General features: G+C 56.9%; 3 protein-coding genes across 9 annotated transcripts; all 3 read left to right on the forward strand.

Moving 5' to 3' along the window:
- Positions 1 to 34: 34 nt before the first annotated feature.
- Positions 35 to 7,399, forward strand: Ndufa13 (NADH:ubiquinone oxidoreductase subunit A13). Its single transcript, XM_050131708.1, has 5 exons — positions 35 to 189; positions 6,098 to 6,176; positions 6,909 to 6,980; positions 7,071 to 7,140; positions 7,235 to 7,399. Exons 1-5 carry the CDS (start codon positions 96 to 98, stop codon positions 7,352 to 7,354), a joined length of 435 nt encoding a protein of 144 aa, XP_049987665.1. The 5' UTR covers positions 35 to 95; the 3' UTR covers positions 7,355 to 7,399.
- Positions 7,400 to 7,495: 96 nt separating this feature from the next.
- On the forward strand, positions 7,496 to 13,098 carry Yjefn3 (YjeF N-terminal domain containing 3). Of its 7 annotated transcripts, none has more exons than XM_050131702.1 (7): positions 7,514 to 7,641; positions 7,910 to 7,939; positions 8,134 to 8,237; positions 10,237 to 10,333; positions 10,435 to 10,543; positions 11,484 to 11,822; positions 11,900 to 12,224. In XM_050131702.1, exons 1-7 carry the CDS (start codon positions 7,577 to 7,579, stop codon positions 12,209 to 12,211), a joined length of 1,056 nt encoding a protein of 351 aa, XP_049987659.1. In that variant the 5' UTR covers positions 7,514 to 7,576; the 3' UTR covers positions 12,212 to 12,224. The 7 variants fall into 7 exon arrangements, 6 of the variants coding, with proteins under 6 accessions (XP_049987660.1, XP_049987663.1, XP_049987662.1 ...); XR_007589983.1 differs by lacking the exon at positions 7,514 to 7,641 and adding an exon at positions 12,954 to 13,098 and having other exon boundaries at positions 7,656 to 7,939; positions 11,900 to 12,266; XM_050131701.1 differs by lacking the exon at positions 7,514 to 7,641 and having other exon boundaries at positions 7,656 to 7,939; positions 11,484 to 11,594; positions 11,709 to 11,822.
- A 463-nt stretch (positions 13,099 to 13,561) lies between these two features.
- On the forward strand, positions 13,562 to 20,290 carry Cilp2 (cartilage intermediate layer protein 2). Its single transcript, XM_050131700.1, has 8 exons — positions 13,562 to 13,659; positions 14,271 to 14,369; positions 14,541 to 14,813; positions 15,231 to 15,386; positions 16,257 to 16,535; positions 16,726 to 16,834; positions 17,188 to 17,345; positions 17,436 to 20,290. Exons 1-8 carry the CDS (start codon positions 13,596 to 13,598, stop codon positions 19,775 to 19,777), a joined length of 3,480 nt encoding a protein of 1,159 aa, XP_049987657.1. The 5' UTR covers positions 13,562 to 13,595; the 3' UTR covers positions 19,778 to 20,290.
- The last annotated feature ends 391 nt before the right edge of the window (positions 20,291 to 20,681 follow it).

Raw genomic sequence — 20,681 nt, forward strand, 5'->3', positions numbered from 1 at the left:
AACCACCCAGGCGACCAGACTTCCGCCACACTCAAAATGGCAACCACACGTCACCTCACTTCCGCTGGTAACCGGAAGTTGGAGGTCTTGCAAGTATGGCGGCGTCGAAGGTGAAGCAGGACATGCCTCCACCAGGGGGCTACGGTCCCGTCGACTACAAGCGGAACCTCCCTCGCCGGGGACTGTCGGGTCAGTGTCGTCCGGTTCGAGGTCGGAGGCCGGGCCTCGGTCATGCGGCTGGGCGGGAGCGGGCAGCCCGCAGGCCTCCGTTTACGTAGTGAGGGAGGCGCGGTTGGGGTCTGGGTTCTCTATCGCAGCATCCCGTGGGGCGAGACTGTTCATTTGCCCAATTTTCCAGTCGGCTTCCACAGTTTCGGATATTAAACCTCCGAGAAACTCAGACTCGAAATTTGGAGACTTTGTTTCGTTTTAGGTTGGCCTCTAACTTCTGATGTCTTTGCCTTCACTTCCCGAGGGTGCTTGATAGGTGCGCACCATTATGCGCAGTCTTCTTTTACCTCTTTGCTTCCTTCCTTCTTTCTTTCCTTCCTTCCTTCTTTTTTTTTCCTTTTTCTTTTTTATTTTTTGCAGTTAGAGATTTACTATATAGCCCAAGCTGGCCTCAAAATCGAATTCTGGGATGACAGGCAGGTCCACCCAGGGCAAGAGTTTCTAAGTGTGTTGATTATACCCTAGCGCAGAGCCCAGGCCAGTCTGGAACTCCCGTCTGTCTACCTCTGCTCCGTAGTGCCAGGATGACAGGCATGTGCCCACCATATTGAGCTGCATCCTAACACTTTGAAGTGTGTAAAGTAACATTTAGAATTTTTTTATTGATTTCAAAAGGAAAAGAATTTGGAGAACATTAAGGTCCCCACCCTCAGTGCTCAGAGTTACAAGAATAGAATAGTTAGGGGTCCAGTTGGTATAGTGCCTGCCTTGGTTTCAAAGTCCCGGGTCCCACCCTTAGCACTGCATAAACAGTACTGAGTGGTAGACATCCATCATCCCAGCACTTGGGAGGCTGAGGCACAAGGATTGGGAGTTTAGGGTCATCCTGGGCTACATAGACCAACCTTGGCTACATGATGTCGTCTCCCTCTAAAAGAAAGAAAATAATGAACTTAGGGACTGGAGAGATGGCTCAGTGGTTAGGAGCACTTGCTGCTCTTCCAGAGGACTGAGTTTGGTAACTCCCTCCCTCTACAGATTTAGATTTTAATTCAGCAGACTTTTACTGTGCATATTATGCAAACTATGCCTCAACTAAAAAGCAAAACCTTCAGGCCTTATGTGTTGGTTCACCTGTGATCCCAGCACTGAGAAGCAAAGATGGGATCATGACAAGTTCAAGGCTAGCCTAGGCTATGTGGAGAGTTAGGTCAGTCAGGACTATATTTCAAAAAAATTCCCAAAACAAGCTGGGGTGTGGTGATACACACCCTTAATTCTATCACTTGGGAGGCAGAGGCAGGGAGGTCTCTGAATTCAGCACCAGTCTGGGCTACAAAGTGAGTTCCAGGACAGCATACACATCTGGTGCCCGTACAAGCCAGAGAAGGGCATCAGATGCCCTGGAACTGAAGTCACAGCCGGTTGTGAGCTGCCGTGTAAGTGCTGCAGACTGAAGGGCAGCAAGTGCTCTGTGCTTGTTTTTCCAGAGGGTTTCTCTGTGTGGGCCTTGGCTCTCTGGAACTCACAGATCCGCCTGCCCCTGTCTCCCCAGAGTGCTGGGATTAAAGGTGTGTACACCCAGCTCTGTTTTCTAATGTTTATTATTGGGAGTTTGGGAATGTGGAGGTCTGAGGATGACTTTGTTAAGTCAGTTTTCTTCTATCTCTATGTGGGTTCTAGGAATTAAACTCAGATCACCAGGTTTCTGTAGCAGGCATGTTTACCAGCTGAGCCATTTGGCAGCTCCTCTTTTTCATCTCTTTCTAGGGTAGAACTCACCCAAGCCCATGACCCTCTCAGACCTGCACCATATTCCTACGTAGCATGTGCCCACAGGACACCTGAGACTAAGCTGCTGGACTCCTCAAGTCAACATCGTTTATTTATTTTTAGTTTTTATGTATTCCTGCATTTGTTTAGAGACAAAGCAGTTGTAGCCCTTGAAATTCTCTGTAGCTTAGGATGACTGGACTGGTCCTGCTCCCACCTCCTGAGTGCTGGGGTGGCAGGTGTGTGCCGCTGCGCCATCTGCCAGCCCTTCCTTCTGCTTTAAAGTCACCATGTGCTTTCCCCTCGCCTTCAGATCCTGACACAGCTGTGCTGGGCCTTATTGCCCTCTACCTTTCTTGTTCTGTCTTGTTGTTCTGAAACACTCATTTGTTTGTTTGTTTGTTTCCAAGACTTATTTATTTAGAGACAGGTCCTGGTTGGCCTGAAGCTATGTAGATCAGGATGGCTTCAAACTGAATCTGTCAGACTCTGTCTCCCAAGTGCTGGGATTGAAGGAGTGCACCACCATGCCTAAGATCATAACTGTGTGTGCGCGCGCGCATGCAGGTGCTCGTGGAGGCCAGAAGGTGGCGTCAGATCTCCTGGGGCTGGAGTTCTAAGCACCCAGCATGGGGTTTAACAGACCTCTGGTTCTCTGGAGAGCAACAAACACTGTTAGCCCCAGTCATGGGTCCAGCCATGACAAGTTTTTGTTTTTTTGTTTTGTAGCCCAGGCCGGTTTTCCTACCTCAGTCTCATCCTCCCGAGTGCTGGGATGGCACACTGAAGCCCTGTCCCTGCTCTGTGCAGACCTGCTCCCCGACTGGCTGCAGACGGGCGAGGACAGTGCAGTGACAGTCCAGTCTTTGTTCATATCTGCACGTCCAGTGTCCTAAACTAGCTGGTGGGACATGCATGTCAGATTGCTTCCGGTCCCCTGCTCTCTGTATGCAGACCTCAAGCTGGCATCTTCCAGGCTGGTTTCTCCAGCTGGACCTGGCATCGCCAGCACACCTTACACCATGCTCAGCCCTGGAATCATTGTTGCTGTTATTTTTGGGTTTTGAAACAGCTTCGGGGTGTAGTCCAGGCTGGCCTTGAGCTCAGAGATTCCCCTGCTTCTGCTACCTGAATGCTGGGATTAAAGGCGTGGCACCAGGCAGCTTATGTGATTTTTATTATTGGTGACTTGACTCTATTTTTTGTGCTGTGTCATTATCAGATACTCAACTCTGCAGATATTTTTCTTCCCTGAGGCCTGTTGAGCTAACAGTGTCATTTAGAGCACAGTTTCTCTTAAGGAGCCCTGCTGTGTTCTACTGGAGGCTATTTCTATAGTTACTGTTTCCGTGGGGCACCATGCTGTAGTGAGGGAAGCTGCAAACAGTGGTCCTTTCACCCTCCTCCTGAGTGTGGCAGTGTAGGAAAGCACCAGGCTCTTCTTTCTCTGCGTAGCCCTGGCTGTCCCAGAACTCACTCTGTAGACCAGGCTGGCCTCGACCTCAGAGATCCACCTTCCTCTGGCTTCCAAGTTTAGGTTAGTGCGCCACTGCCCAGCTCTTTTCTTTTTCTTTCTTATTTTTCCCCAGGATCTGATAATGTTAGCCTGGCTAGCCTAGAACTCTATGTAGACAAGGTTGAGGTATCAAGATCTGCCTGCCTCAAGGCTTTTGACACCACTTCTAGCCTCTTTTTTTTTTCTTTTCTTTTCTTTTCTTTTCTTTTCTTTTCTTTTCTTTTTTTTTTTTTTTTTTTTTTTTGAGATGGGTTCTCATGTAGCTTCAGCTGGCCCCAAACTCCCTACGTAGCTAAGGATGACTTTGAACTCTTGATTTCCTATCTCCACTTTCTTTTTTTTTTTTAATATTTATTATGTATACAATATTCTGTGTGTATGCCTGCACCACACACATGTAAGAGGGCACCAGACCTCTTTACAGATGGCTGTGAGCCACCATGTGGTTGCTGGGAATTGAACTCAGGACCATTGCAAGAGCAGGCAATGCTTTAACCTCTGAGCCATCTCTCCAGCCCCTACCTCCACTTTCTAAGTGGTGAGGTCACAGGCATGTGTCACCATTCCTGATTTATACTGTTAGGGGTGGAACCCAGAAGTTCAGCCTGGGACATCTTCAGCTCTTGCCTTCAGGCCTCCCTCTCCAGGTGAGCAGGGCCACTGTGCACCCGTGTGCTGCCAATGCGCCCGTGCTGAGCAGACTCCTCTCCCCTGTTAAACTACTGGGGCATGTTTGTCCGAAGCCATACAATGTGGGGGTTTATTTGTGGAACAGGGCGTCTGGTTCTGTCCTGCTGCAAACGTGACTGTCCTTGTGCAGCCTGTCTGTGTGCACACAGCTGCCTGCTGAGTTGGGAGTTGTCACTTTTGAATCCAGGCCATTACTGCCCTGGGCACTTCTGCATAAACTTCATGACCTGACTGTGGGTTTCTGCAAAGGGGGAAGGGTCGAGGTTCTGATAGCCATTGTGTTGGATCTGCACTGTTTGGGGGAGCACTGCCAGCGCCCTCAAGTTCATTGATTCAGGATGAATGACACAAGGTGGCAGCACCTCCTACAACTACAGCTACTTGGGGGATTGAAGTGGAGGGTGTGAGTTTTGCACCTACTCCCCTCTCCCCATGGCACCTTCTGAAATGTAGCCACCCCAGTGATTACTGTAGCCAGCCAGGTGCAGCTGAAGGCTGGGGGTCAGCTTGCGGCCCCTCCTCCCTGGCCTCTCACTCTAGACACAGTGGGGCCACACTTGGGTGTCCGCACTTGAGGCCCAGGGCTCCCCACAAAGACCTGTTTGTTCGTCTGAAAAATTGCAGGGAGAAGCTGTGGTCAGATTTGGAGGCCCCTGAGGTTCTCTTAGCTGTTGCAAATGAGGGTACAGCTCTGATGTAGACACCTCCCCAGTTTGGTGAGGGCTGACGATGCCTGCAATCAGCTGGCCAGAGATGGTCCTGAACACCTAGGGCTTCCACAGAGAGCTTGTACCCCTGGACCTGGGACCCCACCATCCTGGAGACCATGGCTGGAGGGCCTGGCCTCAGAGTCTTAGTCTGAACTGAGTGGGTGGGAAATATTTAGCTCCTGACCTAGCTGAGGGTCCGTTCAGGCTGCAGCCCCAGAACCTGTTCTACCCCGCTGTGTCTCAACCTTCTCCATGCCCTCTGTAGTCATTGGTGATGATCCCTGGAGCTTGTCCTGCCAGTCAGGATTGGAGCTGCCCCTGCTGATCTTCAGTCATTATTTATGAATAGGGCAGGTGACCTGTCCTGCTGAAACGGTGGTGTCCACACTTCCAGCCTATGTTGGTGGTGTCAGAGCCCTTTAAAGGCAGCTTCTATTTTGTTGTTTTTGTTATCGTTTGTTGTGTTTTTCCCCAAGACAGGGTTTCTCTGTGTAACAGCCCTGGCTGTCTTGGAACTCTGTAGACCAGGCTGGCCTCAAACTCACAGGGATCAGTCTGCCTGTGTCTCGAGTGCTGGGATTAAAGGTGTGCACCACTACACCTGGATCAGTGGTTCTCAACCTTCCTAATGCTATGACCCTTTAATATAATTCCTCACCTGTGGTGATGGCGCCAGCCTTTAATCCCAGCATTTGGAGGCAGAAACAGGCAGATCTCTGTGAGTTCAAGGCCAGCCTGGTCTACAAAGCAAGTTCTAGGACAGCCAAGGCTACAAAGAGAAACCCTATCTCAAAAAACAAAAATAACAAAAAATATAGTTTCTCACATGACCCCAGCCTATAAAATTATCTTCATTGTTACTTCATAACTAATTTTGCTATGGTTATGAAGCATAATGTAAATATCTGATACACAGGATGTCTGCGACCCCTGTGAAAGGGTTGTTTAAACTCCGAAGGGCTCATGACCCATGTGTTAAGAAACACTGTTCCAGACCCTGGGGCTCTCCTGTGTCCCTGTGGCCTGTACCTTCCAGAAAGGGTGGCAGCTCGGACTGCCTAGTACCCTGACCCAGAGCCCAGGAATTAGAGACTGTCATGGGGAAGTGGCTGAGGAAGGACAGGCACCTGTGGAGGAGGGGAGAACCAGCAGGTACTTCACAGAGAGCCAGTGTTGCTGAGTTGGGGGGGGGGTCCTGGAAGGACCATGCCGAGCAGGAATCCTCCTTCTCTTGCAGGCTACAGCATGTTCGCGGTGGGCATCGGGGCCTTGCTCTTCGGCTACTGGAGAATGATGAGGTGGAACCGGGAGCGCAGGTAGGGCCCTGCTCACCACCAGGGCTTCCGTGAGGGTGGTGGTGGTGTCCTTGGCTGGCTGCTTGTCCGGGGCCTGACCTAAAGTGAAGAGCTGGTGACCAGCCTTCATCTGTTCCCTCCCTGACCAGGTCGCATAAACAGTAGGTCACCAGGCCAGCTATGACTGGGGTTTGAGACATAGACAAAGACCAGCCAGAGCCACACAGTGAGAGCACAACAGAAAAGGAACCTGGCCATGGGAGGCAAGTCCCCTGGAGGCCAGAGAGACTAGGATTGTGAATGATGAGGGGTGTCGCTGGGCAGAGCCCCGCCAGAGACCTCTTCCTGGGCCACATCACTGGGCTGCTTCCCCAGCCTCTGAAGCTGAGGCTCCTGACTTTCTGCGGGTAATAGTTGTGGGGAAACCTGCAGGCCCAGCATCCTGCTATTTTGAGAACAAAGGGAAATTGGTTTGTAAGGCCAGAGCCTGATGATGAGTGTGCCCCCCTCTTCACCCAGATCATCAGACGGGGCTATTTTTAGGATAAAAAAAAGTTTATTTGAAAGGAAAGTGTGAAGCCAACACTTTTGTGGCTGCTGTAGTCTGCCAGCTGCAGGCTTGTCTTCCTGTCCCAACTTAGGTGGCTAGCCTTGCCCCGTCCCCACCCGGCCCCCGGCCCCACCAGCTCCCTGCGTGTTCCACACTCCCTCAGTGAGCCCATTTAACCCAGAGTGGGTGTGGTGGTTTTACAGGCGCCTGCAGATTGAGGACTTGGAGGCCCGGATTGCTCTCATGCCGCTCTTCCAGGCAGAAACGGATCGGAGGTAGGCAGGTTGGGAGGGGCTCTGGGTCAAGGAAGGAACAGAGTGGTTGCTCTGGGTGGATCTGATTTCAGCCCTGCCTTATGGCCACAGGACCCTGCAGCTTCTTCGGGAGAACCTGGAAGAGGAGGCCATCATCATGAAAGACGTGCCTGACTGGAAGGTACGCTCTGGGTTGGGGTAGGGTGGGGTGGGGTAGCATGGTGTGGCCAGCTGGGACTGATAAGGACTGACCCTGACCCTGACCCTGTCCACAGGTGGGTGAGTCTATGTTCCACACCACGCGCTGGGTGCCGCCCCTCCCCAGCGAGTTGTATGGGTTGCGCCCCAAGGAAGAGTTGGACAACGCCAACTACGGCTTCACCTGGTACACGTAGGGTCCGAGCCGACGCCCACAATAAAGAATAGTCAAGTAAACGCCATCATGTGACTCTCTTGCGGATCCCTCTACACCTGTCTGCTACCCGGACTCCTCAGGGTTAAGTTATCCCTGTGCTTTGGCCAATAGCTGCATGCCACTCAAGCAGGCATTCAGCCACAGGGCTCCGCCCATGGGGCTTGCTTAAAAGGCAGCGGGGAGCCAGCTTGCCTGTGTGACCATGAACAGCAGTGCCTGCAGTGACAAAGGCCCAGGAGAGGCGCCAGAGGAGAGGTGCTTTCTCAGGTTAGCAGGTGACAGGGAGCTGAGGCCTGGGTAGAGGCAGGGGAATGACTGGGGTGGGTCCTAGGGTCTGCTGGGAGCTTGTGGGTACAGCAGTAGCCGAGTTGCCAGGGAAACCGCATTCCAGGCAAGCCGACCCTCAGTTCCCCTCACTGTTTGTGCAATTATCCCGAGGGACTTGGAGTTACACAGAGGCTTTGAATATCAGCTGCCACTGGAAGCCAAGAAAGCTCGGGGTGGGATTATGGGTTATGACGCTGGTTCATTTCAGGGCACAGAAACAGTGTGTGCAGGCCACAAGGTGAGCAACGGCGATGGGTACGGGTATTGGGGAGAGCACCTCCGGTGTGGGCCTGAAAAGAGACCCTAGCCTTGCTGTCCTTGTCTTAGGAGCAGGATTGATGGGGTGGGGGGAGACCTCCCTCCTAACAGTCTCCAAATAGCAGAAGGGCTTCCCTGCTGGTCCTGTGAGCTCTTGTCCACTCTGTTCTCCAGAGTTAGCTGCTGCCCCTTGGTCGGGTTATTCCCCGGACTGCCCGCTGTCGGGAGGAGACCATCACCACCACCCCTGCAGAGGCAGCCATGGCTGTCAGACAAAGGTGGGGCTAAGTCTCTGCACAGCAATGTGTGCTTGCCAGTGGAGACAGAGGTCTACATCAGGTGTCTTCCTTTATTTTTCTCCACCTGATTTTTTTGAGACAGAGTCTCTCACTGAACCTAAACTTGACTGATTTCATACTGGCTGGCCAGTCAGTGAGTTCCCACATCCTCCTGTCTTGGCCAGTACTTTGCCAGTGCTTGGGTTACAGGCACACCTACTGCACCCAGCTGGGTTTTTTTTCCCCCATGGGTTCTGAGAATTAATCTAAGGTCATCATGCTTGCAAGGCAAGCAGTTTACCAACTTAAGGCATCTCTTGATTGTGCTGTGTGTGTGTGTGTGTGTGTGTGTGTGTGTGTGTGTTGGTGCCTGTGGGGGTGACAGGCATTGGATCCCTTGGTGCTGGAGTTCCAGGTGGCTGTGAACTGCTTGGTGTGGGTTCTGGGAGCTGAACTCAGTCCCTGCAAGAGCAGTACACTGATCCATCTTTCAGCCCCACAAACTTGTTTTTTGAGATAGAATTTCACCAAGTAGACCAGCTGGCTCAGGACTTGTGATGGTCCTGCCTCACCCTCCAGGTGCTGGGATTCAAGCATGTGCCACCATGTCTGTGCACACTGAGTGCACACTGATTGTGCACACTGATTGTGTTGTCCCAGAAGCTGGGCAAGCAGCCCAGGGCCCCCTTCATCTAACTGCAGCACCACACTCGCCTTCCTAGGGTTTCTACCCTGCACCTGTGCTCCTATGTCTTCCTCACAGTGCTTTGTTTGCAGGGAGGTGGTAGATGGTTGTTCTCTCTGTAGTCCAGGCTGTCCTGGAACTCAGAGATCCGCCTGCCTCTGCCTCTGAATGCTGGGATTAAAGGCGTGTGGCACTGAGCGCTGTCTGTCCTGCTTGTTCCAGTGCTCTAACTTCTTGCTTTTACCTCCCTTGGAGCTCCTCCCTTCCTCCAGGATGCCCTACTGTGGTCATCTCTTGGCATCTGAGGCCCACTGAGCCTGCCCTTAGGGGCCTCTATGAACAGGCAATTCATAGAGGTTATAAATGCAGAAGCCCCTCTCCACCTGTGTCTCGCCTGTCCTTCCTTTAAAAAATTTTAATTACATGCCCGTGTAGCGTGAGCATGTGGAGCAGGGAAGACAGTTTGTGGGTGCTGGCCATTAGGGACAGCTGGAAAGACTGATGGCACCAAGCGGGACCTGTGCTACCCCAGCCCTGGTTCTCTAGAACAGTCTCTCTTGCCAGCTCACCTGGCCCACCTGCAAGGAGAGGCCCCCAGCCTCTGCTCTGCTTCCCATGATCAGACATGCTTAGCACTGCCATAGCTTTCTAAAAATTCTTTTTTTCCTAGTGCTGGGTGTAGAATGTGGGACCTCACACACAGACTTGTGAATTATGTAATCTATTCTTGCCTTCAGTTTGTTAGAGGTAGAGGTAGCTCTTAGCCAGGTTGGTCCAGATAATCTTTTCTTTCTTTTTTAAGATAGGGTCTCGTGTTCATCATTGATGGCACGCACCTTTGATAGGGTCTCACTACATAGCCCTGATTGGCCCGGAGCGAAGGCTGCTCTTAAACTCACACAAATCTGCCAGCCTCTGCCTCCCGGATGCTAGAATTAAAGGCATGGGCTACAAAACCAGTTTCAGATATCTTAATTTTATTGTCCTGTAAGATGGGTCTTCAAGGGTCTCATAGTTGAGGGTCCCATTTCCATTTTCCCCCCTGGAGTCCTAGAACTTCCTCATCGGTCCTTGCATCAGAATCAACTCACCTCCCGGTCAAATTTTTTAAGGTTCTTTTTTAAGTTTTTTTTAAGGTTTGGGGGTGGGTGAGGGAAGAGAATGAGGAGTCCGATGACACCCTGGGATATGTGGCTTGGGGGGATCAGTCTGTATTCAGAATCTTTTCTCCTGATCTCTGGGTTGCTCAGCTTTCTTTGGGGTTTAAAAAAAAAAAAAAAAATGCTGAGCCACATGTGCATCTTTCACCACCAGAGGGCGCTCGTGCCTCAGGCTGCGGCTGCCATTTCAAACCAAGCTTGTGGGATGGGGAAACAGGGCAAGAAATGATGGCTCCTGAAACTCCTCGTGGGTAAGGACGAGACCAGAGCCTTCCGCCGGATCTGGGCAGCCATCCTCGAGTCTCCGTTCCCTTTCTGCGCCTCTGAGCGTGTTGTCCGACTCTGTCCGCAGCATCTCGGAGGCGGCCGCCCTGGAGCGGGAGCTGCTGGACGAGTACCGCTTTGGGCGGCAGCAGCTGGTGGAACTATGCGGGCACGGCAGTGCGGTGGCTGTGGCCAAGGTACTAGCCCCCTTTGCTCGGGGCTACTTCAACCCATCGCTTCGTTTTCAGGCTCACTGCCAGACAAGGCAGAAGTGGGGTCCTCAGACTCAGATGGGGGAACACCTACAGGGTGGGGCTTGGGTCCTCGAATTGCAAGCCTGGGTCCCCTAGAAGTGCAACCCATAAGAGCTTACCTACCATCTGAACACCCTTAAATGTCCCCACGAGGAAGCAGGTCCGGATGGGCAGGGTAGTCAAATGAGGTCTGAAGCAGTACTCAGGTGCCCCCAATATGACAGGAGAGTGTGGATGACGCCAGAGGAGCTGGCTTTGAGGCCCACTGAGCCTGCCCTTAGGGGCCTCTATGAACAGGCAATTCATAGAGGTTATAAATGCAGAAGTCCCTCTCCGCCTGTGTCTCGCCTCTCCTTACTTAAAAAAAAATTACATTTATTGCCCCTCCCCCGTGTGAGCGTGAGCATGTGGAGCGTGGAAGACAGTTTGTGGGCACTAATGTTCTTCCACCATGTGGGTCTCAAGAAAACTCCTTTACCTGCTGAGCCACCTCACTGACCCTCTTCGGTAGCCCAGACTGTCCTCGTGGTGGCTTGCAACTGCCAGTCCAGCAGCTCCTGAGGCAGGAGGATTGCTGCAAGTCCAAGACCAGCCTGAGCGAGAACCTCTCAAACAATAACAACAGCAACAAAACATGTAGACAGACTGAGTTTCTGAAATAGAAGGTAAACAGGAAATAGTAAAGGCAGGAGCGGGGCAGACAGATGATCTAGGCGGCACGTTTGTCCGATTGCGGACCTTCCTCCGGGTTAACCCCACTTTTCAGTGTAACTTGGGGGTATCTGCGCCAGGAAAGTGGGGATTGTGTCCAAAGTGCATGGAGTAAACAAACCACACTGGGCCTGTACGCAGACCACCACTCTGTCCCTCTGCTACGCCCCAGGCGTTCCCTTTGCCCTCGCTGTCGCGCAAGCAGAGGACGGTACTGGTCGTGTGCGGCCCGGAGCAGAACGGCGCTGTGGGGCTAGCGTGTGCCCGGCACCTGCGGGTGTTCGTGAGTAGCAGGGTCCTATGGCGGGGAACAGAGCTGGGTTGGGGTTCCGCTGGGGACAAGAACTGGGGTGGTCTCCCTCCTGCTACCGCCATCACCAGACCCGGGTTCCCCCAGGACTACCAGCCCAGCATCTTCTGCCCGGCGCGTTCGGCCGACGCTCTGCACTGCGACCTGACCACGCAGTGCGAGAAGATGGACATTCCCTTCCTGTCCTTTCTGCCCGCCGAGGTCAGCTGAGCCTACCCTGACCCCGCCCTGACCCGTCCCCAATCCGGCCCCTCACACCGCCCACCCCCTCCCCCCAGGTGCGGCTCATCGATGACGCCTACGGGCTGGTGGTGGACGCAGTGCTGGGCCCCGGAGTGAGGCCGGCGGAGGCGGGCGGGCCCTGCGCGCGCGCGCTGGCCACTCTGAAGCGGCTCTCCATCCCGCTCGTGAGCCTGGACGTCCCCTCAGGCATGCCACCCAGGAGCAGTCTCATCACCCCAGTCTGTTTTCTCCATCCACCTTTTCCAGCCGCAGTGTCTCCCTTTTACACCCCCCAGCCCCAGCCTTGGTTTTCCTCATTCAACCTCAATTTCTGCGTCTGCCCTCATCCTGTTTCACACCCTTCCTAAGGATGGGGAAGTTACAAGTGGCTGCCCCAAGTGACCCGGTGTCCTCTTGGTCCAGGTACCCAGCTAAACGGGCACCACTCACCGTTGGCCCTGCTGCAGAGCAGATGTGAGCTCATTCCTCAGAGGCCACGCCTGCCAGGGACAAACAGCTTTCAGTCCTCTTTGGGGCTGCGTGGTAGTGTCCCCAGTTTGAGGGTCCCAGGACCAGTCCAGATCAAGACCAAGGCATAGCTAGTCTGGGAAGGGGGGGGGATAGGCTGCAGGTGGACCCGAAAAAAGAGGGACCCTGCAGTTGGAAGCCTCTTGTTAGAGAGAGGAGCAGGTGGCTTATTTATTATGGTTAATGCCTGAGGCAGGAAGGAAGTCCGAGGTGCTTGTCCTCGGACAGGGTTGACAAAGACTCCTGGATGGTTTGGGATGGGCCAGAGGGCCAGGGAGCCGTGAGACCCAGTGGGGAGGTAAGGGCACACACAGTTCTGAGGGAGGGTCTCGGGTCACAGGTACAGGGTGGGAAACCTGGTTGGGTTGGGGGTGAGGAAGGTCTGGTCTGAGTAAGGCGGCTTCTGTCTGCTGGGGCACAGATCAGAAGACAGGGACGGTGGAAAGGGAGTAAGCGGTTCTGCGGTCAGCAGGTCTGACCACTACCCACGTGTCGGAGGTTGAGGCACGGAACCTGGAGGGAGACAGGGCAGACCCGGTCCGGAAGCCTCGGTCCTCCCAGCTCCCCCTCTCCCGCCCTCAGGTTGGGACACCGAGGCTGGCGGCGACGCGAAGGATGAGGTGCAGCCCGACGTGCTAGTGTCCTTCGCTGCACCCAAGAGCTGCGCGAGTCGCTTCTCTGGGCGCCACCACTTTGTGGTCGGCAGGTTCGTGCCTGACGACGTGCGCCGCAAGTTTGGCCTGCTCCTGCCAAAATATACTGGCACCGACTGCGTGGCCACGCTGTGACCCGCACCAATAAACATCTCCACCATCTCTCCCTCCGCCTCCTTTGTGCGCCAGACCAAGGGGGTGGACGAGTGGAGAAGGAACTTCCCTCGCGGTTTGAGGAGAGGAATAGGAGGGTAGCTGTCGGGAGTCTCCTAGAGTTAAGACCGAAGTTAAACACGATAGATAATTTCCAGCCGCCGAAGTGTCCAGCAGTTTCAAGTTTAAGACCGAATGGCGCCTCCCACGCGACACGGGATCTAGTTGGAGAAGGCGGAGGAGGAACGTGGGACGCAGTCTGAGGGCGAGGCACCGCCGGAGGCCTAGAGAAAGGGCAACCTAGAGTGGTTTATAGGGGCGTGGCTTGCGGCCGCGTCCCGCCCCCATCAGTCCCTAGCAAGCGCCCGACCCGCCCCAGTCGGATCCGAGAGCTTTGCAGAGCAGCTGTGACCTGGCGATGGCACCACCGCTGCCCTTGCTCTGTCTCTGCATCGCAGCCGCGCACCTAGTGGGAGCGCGAGGTGAGATGCCCTGGGGCCGGGAGGCTGGTCACTGTGCGCGCATCAAAGGGGGCGGGTGGGGCACCTCACGAGCTTCACAAAGGGCAGAGCGACCGAAAGAGACCTCTTCTTTCCATCCTCTCTGGGGATAGAGCACCAGGCCAGGAGTTGACCATGGATCGGAGCTGTCCCTGCGCGTAGCTGGTGACAGGCCCATTTCTCAGAAGACTGAGGCTCCAGGAAGAAGGGGTTCGCCTGAACCTGTCACCCCTCCTAATCCATCTTGGAAAGTTGGAGGCCAGAGAAGCCAAAGACTTCTCTGTTAACACCTTGAACCCCATCTAGAAAGACCGGGGAAGAGTAGAGCAAAAGGAACTTCTAGGAAGAGAACGCAGCGGTCTGCGGGCAGAGGCACCGCCGAATGCACACGACTAAACTTGTGTTTGATGAACACTTGAGTCTGAAGGACAGGGCTTCAGGGTCCACTGCTAGTAATGGGACTAGCAGCCGAAGGCATAGCGCTGCAGACCCCTGAGCTAGAGCTGTTTCCTATCCCGTGAAATGCAGTGGTCATGGTCCTCCTGTTGCACCAGAGGGGGGTCCCAGCGGTCCCCCACCTTGCACTCTTACAGATGCTAACCCCACCAAGGAGCGCACTGCAGCGACCAGGGATCTTGTAGGATGGCCGCCAGACCCCGGCCAGCCCTCGCCAGCCCTGGAGGACTGGGAGGGTAAGTCGTCTCTGCGACCGAGTTGTGTGACCTGTGCATGGTGGAGATATGGGGGAGGGTGGGGAGAGTAGTCCTTGGACATCGCAGCTTCTGGAAACCCTGACCCCAGGGCCCCAAGCTGGAGGGACTGACGGGAGGTGGGGACCCGGGCTCAACACACGGTGCCCGCAGAGGCCAGCGAGTGGACGTCGTGGTTCAACGTAGACCACCCCGGAGGAGACGGCGACTTCGAGAGCCTGGCCGCCATCCGCTTCTACTACGGTCCCGCGCGCGTGTGCCCGCGGCCGCTGGCGCTGGAGGCGCGCACCACAGACTGGGCGCTACCGGCCTCCATGGGCGAGCGCGTGCACGCCAACCCGGCACGCGGTTTCTGGTGTCTCAATCGGGAGCAGCCCCGAGGCCGCCGCTGCTCCAACTACCACGTGCGCTTCCGCTGCCCAGTGGGTAAGGTAGTCCTGGGCGGGCGGGGACTACGAAAGTGTGACCCTGAGGAGCAAGATCCGGTGAGAGCTGGGCCTGCGTTTCCACCGAGGTGGGGTCGTGTGGGCGTGGCCTCGATGAGACACACCTACACCCTGCGGGCATTGGTTTGAGGGGGCGAGTATCGACGTTCCAGGACCCCAACAATCCATCCTGAATAGCTCAGTACTGGGGGATGGCTTGAGCCCCCCGTCATATTCAAGACTGATGGGGAGCAGCAGGGCTAACCAGGAGTGCACCTGGCAGGGAGCCGGGGTGTGTTCTGCCGGACTCTGTGACCCTGCAGTCAGGGTGCGTGTAAGCCAGGGAACCGGACCCGCTTAGTCCAGAGAGCCCGCTGTACGGGGCTGACAGCTCCTTATCTTCCTCCTTGCTCCGCAGAGGCCGCGTGGGGCGCATGGGGCGCGTGGGGTCTCTGCTCCAAGAGCTGCGGGCCAGGCCGTCGCCTGCGCCGCCGCAGCTGTCAAAGCTCTTCTGGGGATACGTGTCCTGGGAGCCCCCAGGAGGCGCAGAAGTGCGTGAGATCCAGGTGTCCAGGTAGGAGGGGACGGGCCCTGAAGAGGGACGGTCAGGGGTGGGGCCCGCATAAAGTGGAGCCTAGAGGGCAGGATTAGTTGAAGAGGCAGGGCCAGAAGAGGCCAGGCCAGTAAAGGGAGGAACTTGGGACCTAGGTCGGGGTCTAGAAGGGTCCAATATTGGCAACCCCTTCCCTCCTTTGCCCGATGGACCGTGACTGCGCACAACCGAATGCTAGGCACAAGGGAAAGGGACTGCGCAAAAGGTCGGTAGATGCCAGGCAGGCATGGCCAGACCCGAGGGGCTATTCCCTCTAGTGCACACACAAAGGTAGCCCTGTGTGCAGACGCAAGCCAGTTGCATACTCTGAGTGAAGCATGTAGCATTCAGCCTCCGCCTGCCTTGCTCGCCCACGCAGACACGTGCTCACACCTTGGCAGACACAATGCCCAGGCCCTTCCAGGGCCAGCCAGGAGGGGACTGGAAATTCCACAAACATGGTCTGTAACCGCTGCAGCAGAGCCCTCATAGGGTGGGGACCCCACCCCATCTCCGGCACCTCTCCCTTCAAGTTTCCACTGTAATTTTCCATTTTGTAAAGAAGTGGCAGCATCAGCAGCAAGACAGATGTTGTCCAAGACAGCCCCTGGCTCCTAGCCCTGCCTAGGTGTTCCTGTGGACGAGTTCTCGCCATCTTTTGTGAATCAACTTCTTGGGTCCCCTCCTCAGAGTTTCTTTCCTGCGTCTCTGGATCCAGCTTCCTCCAACTAGTCCAGCCACACTGACCCCTGAGGGGACTTGATGGGGGGGTGGGGTATGTTTGTTGAATGACTGAGTGCAAAACTCTCCCCAAGAGTTCTCTCTGCCTCCCCCCACCCCGTGTTCCCCTAGGGTGTAGCTCTGACAGCTGTGAGTGCTCTGACCACATCCTCTTGGGCTCAGTGGTCACCCCATCTGGGCGACCACTGCCAGGAGCCAGGGTCTTCCTTCGAGCCCGACCTGGCACTGTAGCCACCAGTGACACCCATGGAACCTTCCGGGTTCCTGGAGTCTGCGCTGGCAGTCAGGTCAATGTCAGCGCCCAGATGGATGGCTTCTCAGCTGGTACAGCCCAGGCCCATGCCAACAGCTCCAACTCAGCCGTGGCCACCATCGTCCTTAAGGAGTTAGGTGAGTGTCCTTCCAGCCAAGAACGTAGGGGTGACAGGGGAGGATGTTTCAGGCCAAGGGAAAAAACCAAGATGTGACTCACTTGTTGACAGCACAGGGTGAGGCAGGCTGTCCCCGAGAGAACGGGAGGAAAAGGGGGTCGCTGGGGGTACAGCAGGGTCATGAACTTAGCCAACTCCTATTTCCTCAGGAAAGCCATACCTGGTAAAGCACCCCGAGTCCCGAGTGAGAGAGGCAGGTCAGCACGTGATCTTCTGCTGCAAGGCTTCGGGGACCCCCATGCCTAAGAAATATTCCTGGTGAGTGTCTTCATGAACTGAGGGAACTAGTGAGCTTTGGGGTGGCAGGAGTTCCTGTAACCCTGTGGTACCTCTAAAAACCTAAGGTGTTGTTTGTGATGAACACGTTATCCAGGCGCCGAGGCAGGAGGACTGTTGTGAGCTTCAAGTAGTGTGGGCTACACAGTGGTTGCACCATGTCTCAGAAAAAAGAAAAAAACAAAACAGGTCTGGCAGGGCACACCAGGGGCTCAAGGATCTGCAGTTCAAAATCAGCCTAGGGTCGACAAAACATAAACCTCCTCCTAGTGACAGAGGTGGTCGGGCCACCATTCCTAAGATTCCCCACGATGTGATCCAACTGCCTCCTTCAGGTTCCACAACGGGACCCTGCTGGACCGGCGCCAGCACGGGTCTGGGCCGCACCTGGATCTCCAGGGGCTTCGCGAGGACCAGGCAGGGGACTACCACTGCAAGGCCTGGAACGAGGCTGGTGCCGTGCGCTCCCGCACCGCCCAGCTCACAGTGCTCGGTGAGCAGCCCGGTCCCGCCCCATCCGAGCCCAGCCCACGCCCCCTCACCTCAGTTACCCTCCTTTGACTCGGGTGTGTGGACTCCCCAGCTCCCGGCCAGCCGGCCTGCGACCCCCGACCTCAGGAACATTTGATCAAGCTTCCCGACGACTGCGGCCAGCCGGGCGGCGGCCCCGCATACCTAGACGTGGGCCTGTGCACGGACACGCGCTGCCCGGGCCCCGAGGGCTCCGGCCCTCGCTGTGGGGACGCGGGCGCTCGCTGCTGCTCGGTGCTGCGCCTGGAGAGCAGGGACATCCGCTGCTCCGGCTACGTGCTCCCGGTGAAGGTGGTGGCCGAGTGTGGCTGTCGCAAGTGCCTGCCCCGACGGGGGCTGGTGAGGGGCCGCGTGGTGGCTGCGGACTCGGGGGAGCCCCTGCGCTTCGCCAGCATCCTGCTGGGCCGTGCGCCCATCGGCTTCACCTCCTACCAGGGCGACTTCACCATCGAGGTGCCGCCGGCCACGGAGCGCCTCGTGGTGACCTTCGTGGACCCGAATGGCGAGTTCGTGGACAGCGTTCGCGTGCTGCCCTTCGACCCCCGCGGCGCCGGCGTGTACCACGAAGTCCGTGCGCTGCGCAAGGCGGCCACAGTGCTGCTGGACGCGGAGCGCGGCGGTGCAATCCCGCTGGGCGGCGCGGAAGAGGCGGCGGCTCCTGCGCTAGGTGAGCTGGTTTTGCCGCCCGGTACTTTCCGCCACCCCGACGGCCGTCCCTACGCCGGGCCGGTGGAGGCGCGTGTCACCTTCGTGGACCCCCGTGACCTGGCGTCGGCGCGCGCGGCGTCCAGCGACCTGCGCTTCCTGGACAACTCGGGCGAACTGGCGCCGCTGCGCACCTACGGCATGTTCGCGGTCGACCTGCGCGCGCCCGGCTCTGCAGAGCAGCTGCACGCGGCGCGCGCGACCGTGCGCGTGGACGCCGAGCACGTGCGCATGCCCGGCCACGCGGAGGCTCTGGCACTCTGGTCGCTGGAGCCGGAGACGGGCCTGTGGGAGGAGGAGCGGGCGGAGCAGGGAGGAGGCGGCTTCCGGCGGGAGGAGGCGGCGGCGCGCGTGCGCAGGGAGGAGCGCGCCTTCCTCGTGGGCGCGCTCACCGTGCGCGAGCGCCGCCTCTTCAACCTGGACGTGCCTGAGCGGCGCCGCTGCTTCGTGAAGGTCCGCGCCTACGGCACCGACCGCTTCGCGCCCGCCGAGCAGGTGCAGGGTGTGGTGGTGACGCTGCTCAACCTGGAGCCCGCGCCCGGCTTTACGGGCAATCCGCGCGCGTGGGGCCGCTTCGACAGCGTGGTCACCGGGCCCAACGGCGCGTGCGTGCCCGCCTTCTGCGACGCCGAGCGGCCCGACGCCTACACGGCTTTGGTGACAGCGACTTTGGGCGGCGAGGAACTGGAGGCCGCGCCGTCGCGTCCACGCGCGACCGCGGCCACCGTTGGTGTGGCGCAGCCCTTCCTGGAGCGCCTCGGCTACCAGCGCACAGACCACGACGACCCGGCGCTCAAGCGCACCGGCTTCCGCGTGAATCTTGCGCGGCCACGCGCGGGCCGTGAGTCCGAGGCGCGTGGGCCCGTGTATCCGTGGCGCCGTCTGCGCGACTGCGAGGACGCGCCGGTCACCGACAGCCACTTCCGATTCTCGCGCGTGGAGGCGGACAAGTACGAGTACGACGTGGTGCCGTTCCGGGAGGGAGCGCCCGCCTCGTGGACTGGAGACCTGCTGGCCTGGTGGCCCAACCCGCAGGAGTTCCGCGCGTGCTTCCTGAAGGTGCGGCTGCAGGGCCCGCAGGAGTATATGGTACGCTCGCACAACGCGGGCGGCACCCACGCGGCCACCCAAGGCCGCCTCTATGGCCTTCGTGACACCCGCAGCGTGCGCCACCCCGAGCGCCCCGGTGCCTCGGCCGCCTGCGTGGAGTTCAAGTGCGGCGGCATGCTGTTTGACCAGCGCCAGGTGGACAGGACGCTGGTGACCGTGACCCCGCAGGGCAGCTGCCGCCGCGTGGCCGTCAACACGCTCCTGCAGGACTACCTAGCCCGCCACCCACCACCTGCTTCCAACGACGACCCCACGGCCTTCGCTATGCTCGCTCCGCTCGACGCGCTGGGTCACAACTATGGCATCTATACGGTCACTGACCAGAGCCCGCGGCTGGCCAAGGAGATCGCCATAGGCCGCTGTTTCGACGGCTCCTCCGACGGCTTCTCCCGGGAGATGAAGGCAGATGCGGGCGTGGCTGTCACCTTCCAGTGCCGTGAGCCCCGCCCCAGACCCAGCCTCTTTCAGCGGCTGCTGGAGAACCCGGAATCAGCGCTCGGTGACATCCGTAGGGAGATGGGCCAGACCACCCGCGATTCCCGGGTTGCCCAAACCCAGGCCAGAGATTCTGGCTCCTAAGGCGTGCACCCTGGACAGTGACCTAGTCCACGACCTCATTCCTCTTCCTTGCTTTAGACTCCGTTGTCTTCAAAAAGCCTTGCTCCATTTGTCCCCAGGCTTCTGGTTCCTGTTTCCCCTTTCCTGCCCAGAATTCGGTCAAGACCAAAACTACGGGTGCTGATGGAAGTTTTGGGCAGGCAGCTGTGGCTCCGTGACCAGAAAGAATGGCCTGCAGTGGTTGAAGCCAGGGCCGGGGACATGGTGTCCACCTGAGGCCTGTGCTTCACCCAGCTGAGGCGGGTTCTGGTTCACCCCCATGCCCTGTCCTTTCTTTCAGGTGCCCTAGGTCCGCAGCCTGTTTGTGAGCTGTGTGGGGCTCCCTGCCCAGCTCCGGTTCTTTCGGTTCTGAGGTCATATTTATTGAGATAAAGTCCCAAGTAGGTGGGTGTGAGTGGGGGTCCAGTGGGGAAAAGGTGCTTTGGGGTCCCCATGCAGTGGAAGCCAGGGTATTTGGGAATGCCCTCTGCTTGGGGGCAGGTGCTATGGGCTCAATTAAAAATGTTTTATTCCCAACCTGTTGTGTCTTTTGAAAAGGATGAGGCTTGGTTGGGACTGAAGCTGAGCGGGTTGTGATCCCAGCACTAGGCAGCTGAGGTAGGGGAATTCTGATATCCAGCCTGAGCTACAGAGCCAACATGTCTTGGAAAATCAAAACCCACCAAACAAGGTTTAGTCTTGTGTGTCAGCAGCTCTAGGACTCCTAAGGGGCATGGCACACCTGTGTCAGGTGCCTGACTGCAAGGGTATGACAGCAGCCTAGGCCCTGACCTAACAGCTGCGTGCTGGGCCTGGTGGCCTCCTGGCACAGGTGCCTGACTAGGGGCCCAGAGCTACAAGACAAGGACCGGTGCTGCTAGGGAAG

This window comes from Alexandromys fortis, unplaced genomic scaffold (assembly GCF_014885135.2).
Source record: "Alexandromys fortis isolate MF-2015 unplaced genomic scaffold, M_Fortis_MF-2015_v1.1 scaffold_376, whole genome shotgun sequence".
NCBI classification, from domain to species: domain Eukaryota; kingdom Metazoa; phylum Chordata; class Mammalia; order Rodentia; family Cricetidae; genus Alexandromys; species Alexandromys fortis.

Bases quoted from the DNA above. Each gene is read 5' to 3' on its own strand.
- Ndufa13 (XM_050131708.1), top strand. From the start codon at position 96: ATGGCGGCGTCGAAGGTGAAGCAGGACATGCCTCCACCAGGGGGCTAC. The intron at 190-6,097 runs GTCAGTGTCGTC...CTTCTCTTGCAG, and splicing joins CCCTCGCCGGGGACTGTCGG to GCTACAGCATGTTCGCGGTG. The intron at 6,981-7,070 runs GTAGGCAGGTTG...TTATGGCCACAG, and splicing joins CAGGCAGAAACGGATCGGAG to GACCCTGCAGCTTCTTCGGG.
- Yjefn3 (XM_050131701.1), top strand. From the start codon at position 7,686: ATGACTGGGGTGGGTCCTAGGGTCTGCTGGGAGCTTGTGGGTACAGCA. The intron at 8,238-10,236 runs GTGGGGCTAAGT...TTTCACCACCAG, and splicing joins GCCATGGCTGTCAGACAAAG to AGGGCGCTCGTGCCTCAGGC. The intron at 11,823-11,899 runs GTCAGCTGAGCC...CCCTCCCCCCAG, and splicing joins TGTCCTTTCTGCCCGCCGAG to GTGCGGCTCATCGATGACGC.
- Cilp2 (XM_050131700.1), top strand. From the start codon at position 13,596: ATGGCACCACCGCTGCCCTTGCTCTGTCTCTGCATCGCAGCCGCGCAC. The intron at 14,814-15,230 runs GTAAGGTAGTCC...CTTGCTCCGCAG, and splicing joins GCGCTTCCGCTGCCCAGTGG to AGGCCGCGTGGGGCGCATGG. The intron at 16,835-17,187 runs GTGAGTGTCTTC...TGCCTCCTTCAG, and splicing joins ATGCCTAAGAAATATTCCTG to GTTCCACAACGGGACCCTGC.